Genomic DNA, 13,526 nt, shown 5'->3' on the forward strand with positions numbered 1-13,526 from the left:
CTCGGCCTCCCAAAGTGCTGGGATTACAGGCTTGAGCCACCGCGCCCGGCCAAAATTAATTTTTATGTTATTTTGGTTTTCATTTTACTTAGCCCAAAAAATACCAAATCTTTTGTTCATGAGAGTTTTGGGGAACTTTTTCTGTAATTTTTAATTAAATCTTGCCATAGTCACCTTTGTATTTCCATAATCTGTAGCATGACTGGGTCACCAGCTTCACCCTGGCCTTTCATGTTTTCAAGAGTTTTTCTGCGTTTCTCCAGTCAGCTGTGTCTCCTGTTCTACCAAGGGACCATGACAGCCCTTTTCCAATCTCCTCCCACTTCCCATTTCTCTCCCACTTCCCTCAGAGTTAGCAGAGGACTTAACTTCATACTTCACAGAAATCACAGAAGCCCTTGATAAGAGCTCCCTGTACCTCCTAGCTTACTAGCTATGAATGTATCTGGATCCCAAATCCTCTTCCTCTTTCCCTCCCAATAAAGTAGGAAGGTGTGCTCTTCTTCCTGTCAGAGACTGCTCTTTGTTTTGAAGTCCACTCTCTCCTGCTTCACTTAAGACTACATCCTTTCAGTTCTCCCTTTCCTCTGTCTTTTGACCTTTCTCCTGCTGGCTCCTTCTCATCAGCAATTAATCATATGTAGTCTGCCGTTTGTAAAAAGAACAGTCTTTGACTTTGCATCCTTTGAGCTACCATGTTATCTGTTTGTTCCTGTTAATGGCTAAACCACCTGAAAGGTTGTCTACATTCACTACTGTCGACCACATTCCCCCTCTCTCTACTCCCTTGGTGATCTTTTCTCCTCCATGGCTTCATTTGCTGAAGAAACAGATGTACCACGAGCTGGGCCATTATATGAAAATGGAGTGTCCAGCAGCAGTATATATTTCACAGGCACCTGCATTTCAACGTATCCAAAACCGAGCTTATCTTCTCCAAAGCTTATTCTTCCATCCCTATCTCCTGCTCCAGTGACAGACACTACCATCTCTTCAGTTCAAAGCAACAACACAGGAGTCATCCTTATACAGGCATTCCCCCTTACCCACAGGGGGATATGTCTTAAGACCCCCAGTGGAAACCTGAAACTGCATATAGTACTGAATCATATATATACTATGTTTTTCCTATCCATACTTATAATGTTTAATTTATAAATTAGGCACCCTAAGAGATTAAGAACAATAGTAATAAAACAACGATAACAATATACAGTTGACCTTTGAACAACACGGCTTTGAACTGCGTGGGTCTACATAATATGCAGGCTGTTTTCAACCAAATGCAGATCAAAAATTCATGGCGTGTTTTCAACCAAAAGCAGATCAGAAATTCACTTACGTATACAGAGGGCCACCTTTTTGTACACTGGAGCGCCACAGAGCCAGCTGCAGGGCTTGAATATGGGTGGATTTTGGTGTATGTTGGGGCTCCTGTAACCATTCCCCTACGTATACTGAGAGATGACTGTAGTGTAATAAAAATATGTGAATGTGATCAGTCTCTCCTTCTCTCTTTCTGTCTCTGTCATCTGTTTTCAGACTGCAGTTGACTTCAGGTAACTGTGACTGTGGGAAGTGAAACCATGGATAAGAGGGGGCTACCGTACCTCCGATCCAGCAGTAACCTTCTAACTGGATTTTTCTCTTTCCTGTCTTTTCCTTTCTGCAGTAACCTCCTAACTGGATTTTTCTCTTGTCTGATCTGACATCTGATCCCCTCTCCATATGATAGAGCAATCTTTTGGGACACTGGAACAGACTGTGACACTCCTTTACGGTGCCTGTCCATCGTCCGTGGTATTAGGTTCAAACCCCATAACATGGTTTACAAGACTGTGTCCTCTAATTTTGTGATTCATCCCTTCTCAGTATCCCTCGGTTCTTCATATGTGCCATGGTTAATCCCCTGGTGGGTTCATGGACACTCTGGTTGTCCCCTAATCTCTCTAAGTTAGAAGAGTCTGCTGCTTTTTATGGGCTCGCCCTTCCTTTAACTGGTTATCCTGCAAGCTTTTTTCCAAACTCTTGCTCCCTGGGTGATCTCAGCCTCTCCTGTAGCCTCAGTTCTCTCCTGAGATAGAGGCTTACTTGCTGACGAATGTGGATGTATGTTCTGTGTGTAGCGATATACCCCTCTCCCAATTCTCCCCAGCCTTCCATGACCTCCTCTTTACCAGTTGGAAGTTTTCCCCATCTCTGTCAGTGTTTATCACCTGTGTCATTGCGTGCTCAATTGTCTGGACTATTTTTAAGTCTTTTTATCTTTCTGTGTCCAGAGTCTAGCACGTTGTAAGTATTCCATGTGTATTTATTGGATTAATGAATGGATAATAGTTTTCTCCCTTTTAATTAAATAAGTTTTATTAAAAGTAACTTTGAGCCAAAACCTATAAATGGTTTTTAGGTTACATTTAACTTCACAATTAACTTAAAAATTTTTTTTGTGTGTGATTTTTATGGGTACATAGTAGATATATACGTTTGTGGGGTACCTGAGATGTTTTCATACGGGCATATAGTGTGTAATAATCACATCAGGGTAAATGGGATATCCATCACCTCAAGCATTCATCTTTTCTGTGTGTTATGAACATTCTAATTATGCTCTTAGTTACAGTACAATAAATTGTTGACTGTAGTCAGCCTGTTGTGCTGTCAGATACTAGCTCTTCTTCATTCTGTCTATATTGTTTTACCCATTAGCCATTTCCACTCCCCGCCACTGCCACTACTCTTCCTACCCTTCCTACGCTCTGGTAACCATCACTCTGCTGTCTATCTCCATGAGTTCAGTTGTTTTAGTTTTTAGCTCCCACGAGTGAGAACATGTAAAGTTGGTTATATGCCTTTCTGTGCCTGACTTATTTCACTTAACATGTCCTCCAGTTCCATCCATACTGTTGCGAATGACAGGATCTCATTCTTTTTTTTGGCTGAATAGTACTCCACAATTATTTTTTTTTCTTGGTGACTTTTGAAAATATTTTGCCTTACTTAATACTTGTGGTTTCTGATTTTATTTCAGAAAAGATTTAGGTCATGCCCAAATGGTGGTTGATAAGCTCTTTTCCTCTCACTCTGATTTGGATTCTGATTCTGAACTAGACAAGGCAGTTACCCAAATCAGTGTAGACCTGATGGATGACTACCCAGCGTCTGACCCACGGTGGGCTGAGTCTGTCCCTGAGGGTAAGAACGTTTCAATTATGGAATGGTGTGTTTTGAACAACATACTCTGGTTTCTGTATTAGAGGCATCTCTTAAAGCATGTTTTTAGCTTCTCAAACAATTTAATACTAATTCATTATTTTTTAAAATATTGTAACCTTCCTTATAGTATGTTTTGAAAAAGGCTCAGAACAGGTCTAAATAACAGAATAAGAAACTAAAGGAATATCGGGGCAAATCCTGATTGTTCTATCTGAGGCAGATTAATTAGCTTTACTTAGCTTTCCTGGCTTTTATTTCGAAATCAAAATTGGTAGCATAGGTAGACAGTTGGCACTTACCTGCCCCCCAGTTTGGTTTTTGTTTTTGTTTTTGTTTTGTTTTGTTTTGTTTTTTTGAGACAGAGTCTCCCTTACTCTGTCGCCCAGACTGCAACCTCCACCTCCTGGGTTCAAGTGATCCTCCCACCTCAGCCTCCCAAGTAACTGAGATTACAGGTGTGCACCACCAGGCCTGGCTGATTTTTGTATTTTTAGTAGAGATGTGGTTTCACCATGTTGCCTGGGCTGGTCTCGAAGTCCTGACCTCAGGTGGTTCACCTACTTTGACCTCCCAAAGTGCTGGGATTACAGGTGTGAGCCACCATGCCCAGCCTGCTTACCCCCAAATTAAATAATTTTGGCATAATCAGTATATTTGACTAATAGAAGTGGTCCATTCCCCTAAGAACAGCAGTGATCAAATGTCAATATGTAGAAGTAGGTGAGACATGTCTTGCTGCCTATCCCAGGTGACTGCCCCTCTTACACTTACTTCCACTTCAGCAACTTGAGGGGAACTCTGGGGTCCCCAGGTGCCAGGGAACTGTCTCAAACATGTTTCTCTCCCTAATTATCCTACTTCTTAGCAAGTTCACTAAGCTGCATTAGAGATTTAGGAAGAAAACATCAGAGTTCATCTCCTTTCTTTGTTTTTGTTGGTGCTGTCAAGCTTAAATTGTTATAAATGATTAAACTAAAAATAACATATTTTGCCTTTTGAATAAATACAGTATGAATTATATCAAACCTCCAGAATTTTCTCCTAAATTTTTAAAACTTATGAGTAATGTTATAAATAATTGTATTTTAAGGTTGATATTTTTCTTTTCTGTAGACTTTCTTAACTTCTTTTTTTTTCCTTTTCTTTTTTGAGATAGAGTCTCGCTGTGTCGCCAGGCTGGAGTGCAGTGGCGCAATCTCGGCTCACAGCAACTTCTGCCTCCTGGGTTCAAGCGATTCTCCTGCCTCAGTCTCCCGAGTAGCTGGGACTACAGGCACATGCCACCATGCTCAGCTAATTTTTGCATTTTTAGTAGAGACGGGGTTTCACCATGTTTGCCAGGATGGTCTTGATCTCTTGACTTCGTGATCTGCCCGCCTTGGCCTTCCAAAGTGCTGGGATTACAGGCGTGAGCCACCACGCCTGGTCTTAGCTTTTTATTTTAATAGCAGTTGGCCACTAATATTAAAATAGCATAGTTGTAAAACCACTATGTTCTATGTTTAAGTTTTATCACTATGTTTTAACAGAAGCACCTGGGTTCAGCAATACGTCACTGATTATCCTTCACCAGCTGGAAGACAAAATGAAAGCTCACTCTTTCCTTATGGACTTCATTCATCAAGTAAGAGCCCGGGGTACTAGGCACAGGGCAGGCCAGGATGTCTGTCTGCTCTGCCTTTGTCAGTCTCTCCAACACAGTGGGAAGTCCCTTCTCTCTATTTTGAAGTGTTTCATTGGGTGGGGCGTGACTTGTGCTTTCCATTTTCTGTGCTGATTTCAAAGTCCGTAATTCCTGGGCTGGGTACAAGCCTGTTAATCCAGGTATAAAAAGCAGGACTTCATTCGGATTTCCTGTGTGCATTTGTGGAAAAAGTTTTCATGAGTCGATTTTGTATTTGACACATTTTTACATATGACTTTTAGTTTTGAGGTGCCTTTAGAATCAAATCCTCATTTAAAGTATTCCTTTTTTGTGTAAAGGTTAGCCTCATATATATTGTGCCTTAATTAGAAAATGTTTTTGCTACTGGACAGAATTGTTACATAAATTCACCCATTCTTGCCTCATCATTAAAAGTGACTTGCAGACATATTACATAGCCAAATGAATTTCAACCTGTTTTGAGTTTTGTTTGTTTATATTTTGAGATAGGGCAGTCTGTCGCCCAGTCTGGAGTGTAGTGGTACAGTCTTGGCTCACTGCAGCCTGGACCTCCTAGGCTCAAGCAATCCTGTCAGAGCCTCCTGGGTAGCTGGGACTGCAAGTTTGTGCCGCCGTGCCCATATAATTTTTTTTAAGTTTTATAGAGACAGAGTCTTACTACATTGCCCAGGCTGGTCTGGAACTCCTGGGCTCAAGCAATCCCTGCACTTCAGCCTCCCAAGGTGCTGAGGTTTACAGCCATGAACTACCAGTCTCTTCCCTGATTGTTTTTCAAACTCAGTAGTGCCTACTCACTACTACACCTGGCTAATTTTTTATGTTAAGGAGATTCTAGTGAGTGTTGTCCAATCCAGTGCTTTCTGTGATCATAGGAATGTTCTCCTAGTGTGACGTCTGGTGGGACAGCTGTTGGCCACTTGTAACCTGAACAGTTGAAATGTGACTAGCAACTGAACTGAATTTTAACTTATTTAAACAGCCACCGTGGGCAATGGCTACCTTCATGGACAGTGCAGCACTAGATAATTTCAGAAATGACTGATTGTTCGTAATCCCACATTCTTTTTCAATTTTGTGCATAGTTTGTCTCCTGTCTACTCTTGTATCGTCTTGGTGAGAAAACTCCAATCATTCATTTAGTCTCTCTCTATTTTTGTTGGTATTTTAGGTGGGATATGGATTAATGAGGAAAAAACACATTTTCTCCCGATACGGTTGTTTAATTAGCCAGGTGTATCAGTTAACTATTACTGCCTTATAAACCACCCCAAAACATGGTGGCCTAAAACAATTCTGTGGGTTAGTCAGGCAGTTCTTCTGTTGGTTTCACCTGGAATCACTCGAACTCCATTTAGGATGCACTGAGCTGGAGAGTCTGCATGCCTCTTCCCGCTTTCTGACAGTTGGTTCTAACTGTCAGCAAAGGCTATGTGGTTCTCCTCCATTTAGTTGCTCATCCTGCTCCGAGCTGGACTGGCTTCCTGTGGTCTCAGTGGATGAACATAGAAGCTGTAAGCTTCTTAAGGGCTCATCTCAGATGTCACATAATGTTACTTACAGTAAAGTGACATGGGTCAAAGCAAGTCACAAGCTCAGCTGGGATGAAAGATTAAATAATTGATTATACCTCTTTTTTTGGTATGTGTATGACAGGGTTTCACTCCCACCGCCCAAGCTGGAGCGCAGTGGCGCAATCTCAGCTCACTGCAACCTTTGCCTCCTGGGCTGAAGTGATTCTCCTGCCTCAGCCTCCCCAGTAGCTGGGACTACAGGCGCATGGTGCTGAACCTGGCTAAATTTTTGTATTTTTTGTAGAGAAGGGGTTTTGCCATGTTGCTCAGGCTGGTCTCGAACTCCTAAGCTCAAGTGATCCTCCTGCCTCTGCTTTCCAAAGTGCTGAGATTACAGGTGTGAGCCACTGTGCCCAGTGTGATTGTACCTCTTGATGGGAAGAGTGGCAAAGTCATTCTCATTGGAAGAGGATGTGCACACTGGGCCGGGAGGAACTTGCCCTGACCTGATTTGGCACACTGAGAGCATGGATGTATCAGAGGCCCGAAAGCCACGAGGGCATGAGCACTCATGGCTCAGCCTTCCTGGGTTCCAGAGAACCCTGACAAAGTCCCACGGCTGCTGGTAGCAGTATATGTCCCAAGGTAATCTGTACCTAGTTCTGAAAACCCCATTCCAGCCATGCCTTTTATGTTTCCATTTCCTTTACTATTTAGAGCTCATTTTGCTGATCGGGAAGAATTTATGTTAATAATCAGGAAAGCCGGGCGCTGTGGCTCACACCTGTAATCCCAGCACTTTGGGAGGCTGAGGCGAGCCGATCACAAGGTCAGACCATCCTGGCTAACATGGTGAAACTCCGTCTCTACTAAAAACATAAAAAAAAAAGTTAACCAGGCGTGATGGCGGGCGCCTATATTCCCAGCTACTTGGGAGGCTGAGGCGGGAGAATAGCGTGAATGCAGGAGGCAGAGGTTGCAGTGAGCCAAGATCGCGCCACCGCACTCCAGCCTGGGTGACAGAGCGAGACTCCATCTCAAAAAAAAAAAAAAAAAATAAAAAAAATAATAATAATAATAATAATCAGGAAAAAGCATAACTAGATACTTCTAAGGAAAGTTTTTTTTGGATACTGGGTCTCTATTGCCCAAGGTGGAGTGCAGTGGCACGATCACAGCTCATTGCAGACTCAACCACCTGGGCTCAAGCAATCTTCCCACTTCTGCCTCCCCAATAGCTGGGACCACAGGCACTCACTACCACGCCCAGCTAATTTTTTTATTTTCTGTAGAGACAGGGTCTCATAATGTTGCCCAGGCTTATCTCAAGTTCCTGGCCTCAAGTGCTCCTCTTGCCTAGGCTTCCTAAAGTGCTGGGATTATAAGCCTGAGCCACTGCACCCAGCCCTAGAGAATACTTCTGAATATAGAGAAATATTCCTTTTCTCCTTGAGCCAAACTTGGCATCTGCGGGGCCATATCCTCATTCTGAAGGGAGTGGAAGTAACACCAGTACCTCAGAACAGTACCCTTGCCTCTAGTTTTCTGATGTTGAGGGAAGCCTCTATGTTCATACATTGTATCTCCATACAATACAGAAGCAGGGAGGTAATCTGATCATACTCACTGTGTGACTAGAATGATTTTTTTTTTTTTTTTTTAGTTTTTTAATTTTTTTGAGACAGAGTCTCACTGTTGTCACCCAGGCTAGAGTGCAGTGGCATGATCATAGCTCACTGTAGCTACAGCCTGCCTGGTCTTAGCTGATCTTCCCATCTCAGCCTCCCAAGTAGCTGGGACTGCAGGCATGTGCCACGAAGTCAGCTAATTTTTGTATTTCCTGTAGAGACGGGGTTTTACCACATTACCCAGGTAATCGCCTACTTCTGTCTCCCACCAAGTGCTGGGATTACAGGTGTGAGCCACCGTGCCTGGCCTAGAGTAGTTTTAATCTAGAACTGTTGCTTCCCTGTCAGTGCCACAATCAAAGCAAAGTAGAGCAGGCAATTGGGATAACCTTGCGTGAAAACTACACCTAAAATTTTTTTTTTTTTTTTGAGACGAAGTCTTCTCTGTCACCCAGGCTATAGTGCGGTGGCGCAGTCTCTGCTCACTGCAAGCTCCATCTCCTGGGTTCATGCCATTCTCCTGCCTCAGCTTCCAGAGTAGCTGGGACAACAGGTACCCGCCACCACGCCTGGCTAATTTTTTTTTTATTTTTAGTAGAGGCTCCTACCTCAACCTCCTGAGTATTTTTATTTTCACTGTGTCAGCCAGGATGGTCTCGATGTCCTGAACTCGTGATCCGCCTGCCTTGGCCTCCCAAAGTACTGGGATTACAGTTGTGAGCCACCACTTCTGGCCAACTACACATAAAATATTTTTGAGGGAACCAGGAAGTAAATTCAAGTCAGGAAAGACCATGTAACTTTTATTTTAAAATAATAAGGTGAACAGGTTGAATACATTAGGATTCAGTGAAGTATTCCACAGTCATTAAAAATAATGAAGAATATCTAAATGTGTTTTAAAAAATACGATACTATCAAATAAAACAAAGTACAGAACAATATATACAGTGTGACCCCTTTTGTGTTATAAAAAAGATATCTCCTAGCATGTAAATACTGCAAGAGCATGCAGAAAATGAAGGATAAGAAAATCAGATCACTTATTAACGAAAGAGAATTATACTTAAAGTGTGAAAAAGTATTCATTATTTATGCCTGTCTTTTGGCTTCTTCCAAGTTCAGGTTATTGTAATGTCGTATGCAATGAGAAAGCTTGGGAAAACCCCTAGAAGATCATAACACAGCACAGATGGGCACCAAGCAACTCAGTAGGAGATGCAAAGGGTTAAAGACGTCTTCACCCTCCCTGCAGCGTTAGGGGTATGGAATCAATCCTTGAAGGTGGAGGTTGCTGAGTTTCTGATTCCCGAAAGTCTGGAATCTAGCGGAGTTAATTGATATAGCCAGCAAAGGGCAGTGTGAGCCTAGGTGCAGTGGTTCACACCTGTAATTCTGAGAGACCTAGTCAGGAGGCTCACTTGTGGCCAGGAGTTCAAGATTAGCCTTGTAGAGACCCCCATCTCTACAAAAATAAAATGTAAAAATTATCCTGTTGTGGTGTGCTGCTTGGGAGGCTGAGGTGGAAGATGGCTTGAGTTGAGGGTTCAAGGTTAGGGTGACCTGTGATTGTGATTGTCCCATTGCACTCCAGCCTGGGCAACAGAGCGAAACCCTGTCTCAAAAAAAGGCGAAAAGAGCAGTGTGACTGTTTTGATAACCATAAACAATAATCTGGGAAACATGATATGTAGAGACAATAGTAGTGGACAGAAGCCCTGGAGTGACCCTGCTCTTAGAACAGGAATATCTGCACTTCCTTGTGGGTGTTACTGGCCTGGCTGAAGTGTGTCTGTGTGTTAGAAACAGCTAAAACAAGAGACAGCTGAAGGGACTTGCTGGGGGAGAGCTGGGGCCAGTGACTGCCCAGCGTGCTTCTGGGGGAAAATACAGCTGTGGTATTTTGTATGTTACCATAATTGCTTTCTAAGAATATATGTTTGCCTTTTTGCAAGGTTGGCTTATTTGGACGTCTAGGCAGTTTTCCAGTTAGAGGGACACCAATGGCCACTCGACTGTTGCTCTGTGAGCATGCCGAAAAGCTGTCAGCCACCATTGTTCTCAAGAACCACCACTCCCGGCTTTCTGATCTCGTCAACACGGCCATATTGATTGCTTTGAACAAGAGGGAGTATGAAATCCCATCCAACCTGACTCCTGCAGATGTCTTTTTCAGGGAGGTAAGATGAGTCCTCTTTCATGTGGCTGTGTAGAACTATGCCATTTAGTGATCATGCCCTAGGCAGGAAAGAGGGTGAGGACAAGTTAAATCACAAAAGATCTCACTGAAATGTTAAATTGGACCCCAGATTTTCTGGCTAACATATCAGTATCACTCAGAAGTATCATTTATCAGTTACCTATAAAGAAGAGCTTGCCAAGTTGACTGAGAAGTGCTCCTTGTTGACTTTTTTCCCCCTTAGTAACTATCTCCAGGTACCTATTTGCTTTGCGTGTTGATCTTCTCCTTTTTTTTTTTTTTTTTTTTTTTTTTGAGATGGAGTCTCGCTCGGTTGCCCAGGTACCTCCGCCTCTGGGGTTCCAGCGATTCTCCTACCTCAGCCTCCCAAGTAGCTGGGATTACAGGTGCCAGCCACCACGCCTGGCTAATTTTCATATTTTTAGTAGAGGTGGGGTTTCGCCATGTTGCGCAGGCTGATATTGAACTCTGACCTCAGGTTATCCACCCCTTCAGCCTCCCAAAGTAATGGGATTACAGGCGTGAGCCACTGCATCCATCCTGATCTTCTCCTTACTTTGTCTCTCGATCTACTGTTTTTTTTTGTTTTTTTTTTTTTGAGACTGAGTCTCGCTCTGTTGCCAGGCTGGAGTGCAATGGTGCAATATCGGCTCACTGCAACCTGTGCCTCCCGGCTTCAAGCAATTCTCCTGCCTCAGCCTCTCAAGTAGCTGGGACTATAGGCCTGTGCCACCACACCCAGCTAATTTTTGTATTTTTAGTAGAGACCCTGTTTCACCCTGTTGACCAGGCAGATCTACCCTTGCCTCTGCCACAGCCAAGTGACCTTCCTGAGTGGGCTCCCTTGCCCTCCTGCTTCTGCCAGGTCAGATGAATGGGAGGCCCTGCCAGAAGGCCGGAAGTTGGAGTAGTTATTCCCCCAGCTTTCTTCCTTGCCTGTGCCCACTTTACATTGGCTGTGCACCTCTGTCAGGGACCATGCCTCCTGTCCAACTGCTTTCTCTTATTTCCAGTAGCTGTCCCCTCCTCTTGCCTCTTCAGGCCCGAGGTTGATAATGCCTCATCTTAGAGTGCTGCCCCATCCCCTTTTGGACCCCTTAATCTTGTCCACACCTTTGCAAACAGTCCCTTCACTGAACTCCTCAGCTACCTCCTAGGATCCTGTTGCTACACCTTACTTGTAAAATCAGATTTATTTTCAGAGAAAAAGTCTGCTACAAACTTCAAAGACAGAAATGGTTAAGATGCTGGTCAGCCAGTGACAGCTGGACACTGTGGAAATAGTGTCACAGTCCTCACGCTTTTGTGAAGCTTCACAGCCTGTTGAGGCAGCAGGGTAGACTTCACTGTCTCCCTTTAAAGGTGTGACATCAGAACTTAGACCTATTGTCTTAGACTGCAGAATGATCTAGTTTTAGAAACAGTGCCAACTCTTCCCTCAGCTCAGTGAAATTTGGAATTCCTTATGCATTTGAGGAACTTCAAACTCTATTTGGTGTCTCAGATTTTGCTTCCTTCCTCCTATAGCCTAACTGTATTCTAGCATGTAACACATTATGCCAACAGGTCTCTTTTTCTTAATGTTTGATGAACTGTAACCTAAGTTTGATGTACTATAACCTAAGTTCAGTCTTCTGTTGATTCCATAAATGTGTTTAGTGTGAATTCTTTGTTTTTATACGTTTGGGTTAGTTCCTAGGGAATAGAAGGAAAAGTGCTTTGTTATGTTTTGTTTTTAATCTAGAGAGTATGCCAGAAATCTGAAAGAAAAATCACCTCAAGTTTCATGATCTAACAAATCAAATTGTTGTCTTTTTTGTGTCCTTTTTGGTCTTTATTCATACATAGTTTTATATGATAAGACAATGAATTTTTAAAAATTAATGACAGGCTGCTTGTAAGAACTGAGCAAGAGCCTGGTTTATTATTCTGCATTTGTATCAAAGGGCAAAGTGTCATTGTCAATGCAGTGTATGTACATGTTTCAGTTAGCTGAATTATTAGAGAAGGGTCTGGAAATTATCAGTTGGATACATAATATAGAATAGTATTTTAGGAATATGATACAGCAAAACTAAAAATGTGATTGGCTCCTCAAAAGAATGTTCCATATGAAAAATGGTAATGTTTAGGACTGTTCACGTCACTGTTTATCTTCATTTCTCATGATGTTCATTGGTCTTCAGCTTCTCTGGGGTGTAGTTCTAAAGGTTTTCTCCCCTGTCATAATCATCATGAAAAGAGAATATAATAGCTATGTACATATAGTAGTTTTTCTTTTTACCTGTCCTTCGCCTTGGGGGTGACAAAGTACCTTTCTAAGGAGTATTTGTGTTTTGGGACGAGCTATTTTGACTTGGCAGCCCTGATAGAAAGTAAAACAATACAGAGCCTGCCTGAGGGTACACTCTCCACTTTGCCTCTGTCTCCAGTTTGGAAAGGCCTTGTAACTCCCAGGGCTCTGGAAAAGCAGAGCTCACTGCTTAAGAAACAGACTATGTTGACACGGCATATGAGCAATATTTGAAATCACTGAATATATACATGATAAGATAATTTAACAAGTGTTTTGGCATTTTATGCGCTTTTATGTTATTTTCTGTCTTTTATGCTTTCCTTTTTTTTTTTTTTTTTTGACAGAGTCTCATTCTGTCACCAGGCTGGAATGCAGTGGCACAATCTCTGCTCACTGCAACCTCCGCCTTGGTTCAAGCAATTCTCCTGCCTCAGCCTCCCGAGTAGCTGGGACTCCAGGTGTGTGCCACCATGCCCAGCTAATTTTTGCATTTTTAGTGAAGACAGAGTTTCCCCGTGTTTGCCAGGATGGTCTTGATCTCTTGACCTCGTTATCTGCCCACCTCCAAAGTGCTGAGATTGTGGGCGTCAGCCACCACGCCCGTCCATTATATAGGGTGAAGGGGTGGCCTGCCCCTCCACACCTGTGGGTGCTTTTCGCTAGGTGGAACGAGAGACTTGAGAAAAGAAATAAAGACACAGAGACAAAGTATAGAGAAAGAAAAGCGAGGCCCCAGGGGGCCAGTGCTGTGCTTCCAGAGGACCCACACTGGCACCGGTCTTTGAGTTCCCTCAGTATTTATTACCAAAAAGATAAGGGAGTAAATTAGCAGTAAGGCATACAGATACACAGAAATGTTACATTTTCCCAGGGATGGGCAGGAGACAGATGTTTTTCTTTTACTGAGATTTAAGGGAGTGGTACTGACCTTCAACCACAAGCAGGCTTTAAACATTTGGCTAACAAAGCACATTCCTTACAGCCCAAAATCCTTTCAACCTTGATTAGCACA

The 13,526-nt window shown here is 43.0% G+C and overlaps 1 protein-coding gene across 1 annotated transcript in view; it reads left to right on the top strand.

Annotated features, from left to right (window-relative positions):
• NUP133 (nucleoporin 133kDa) overlaps nucleotides 1-13,526 on the top strand; it is an 82,037-nt gene that overhangs the window by 28,426 nt on the left and 40,085 nt on the right. The window contains exons 13-15 of the mRNA XM_011933330.1: nucleotides 3,029-3,192; nucleotides 4,743-4,837; nucleotides 9,974-10,198. Of these exons, the coding sequence (XP_011788720.1) occupies nucleotides 3,029-3,192; nucleotides 4,743-4,837; nucleotides 9,974-10,198 (484 nt within the window). The remainder of the gene's footprint in view (nucleotides 1-3,028; nucleotides 3,193-4,742; nucleotides 4,838-9,973; nucleotides 10,199-13,526) is intronic.

The sequence above is a fragment of the Colobus angolensis genome, unplaced genomic scaffold, assembly GCF_000951035.1.
Source record: "Colobus angolensis palliatus isolate OR3802 unplaced genomic scaffold, Cang.pa_1.0 Scaffold126, whole genome shotgun sequence".
Taxonomy (NCBI): Eukaryota; Metazoa; Chordata; class Mammalia; order Primates; family Cercopithecidae; genus Colobus; species Colobus angolensis.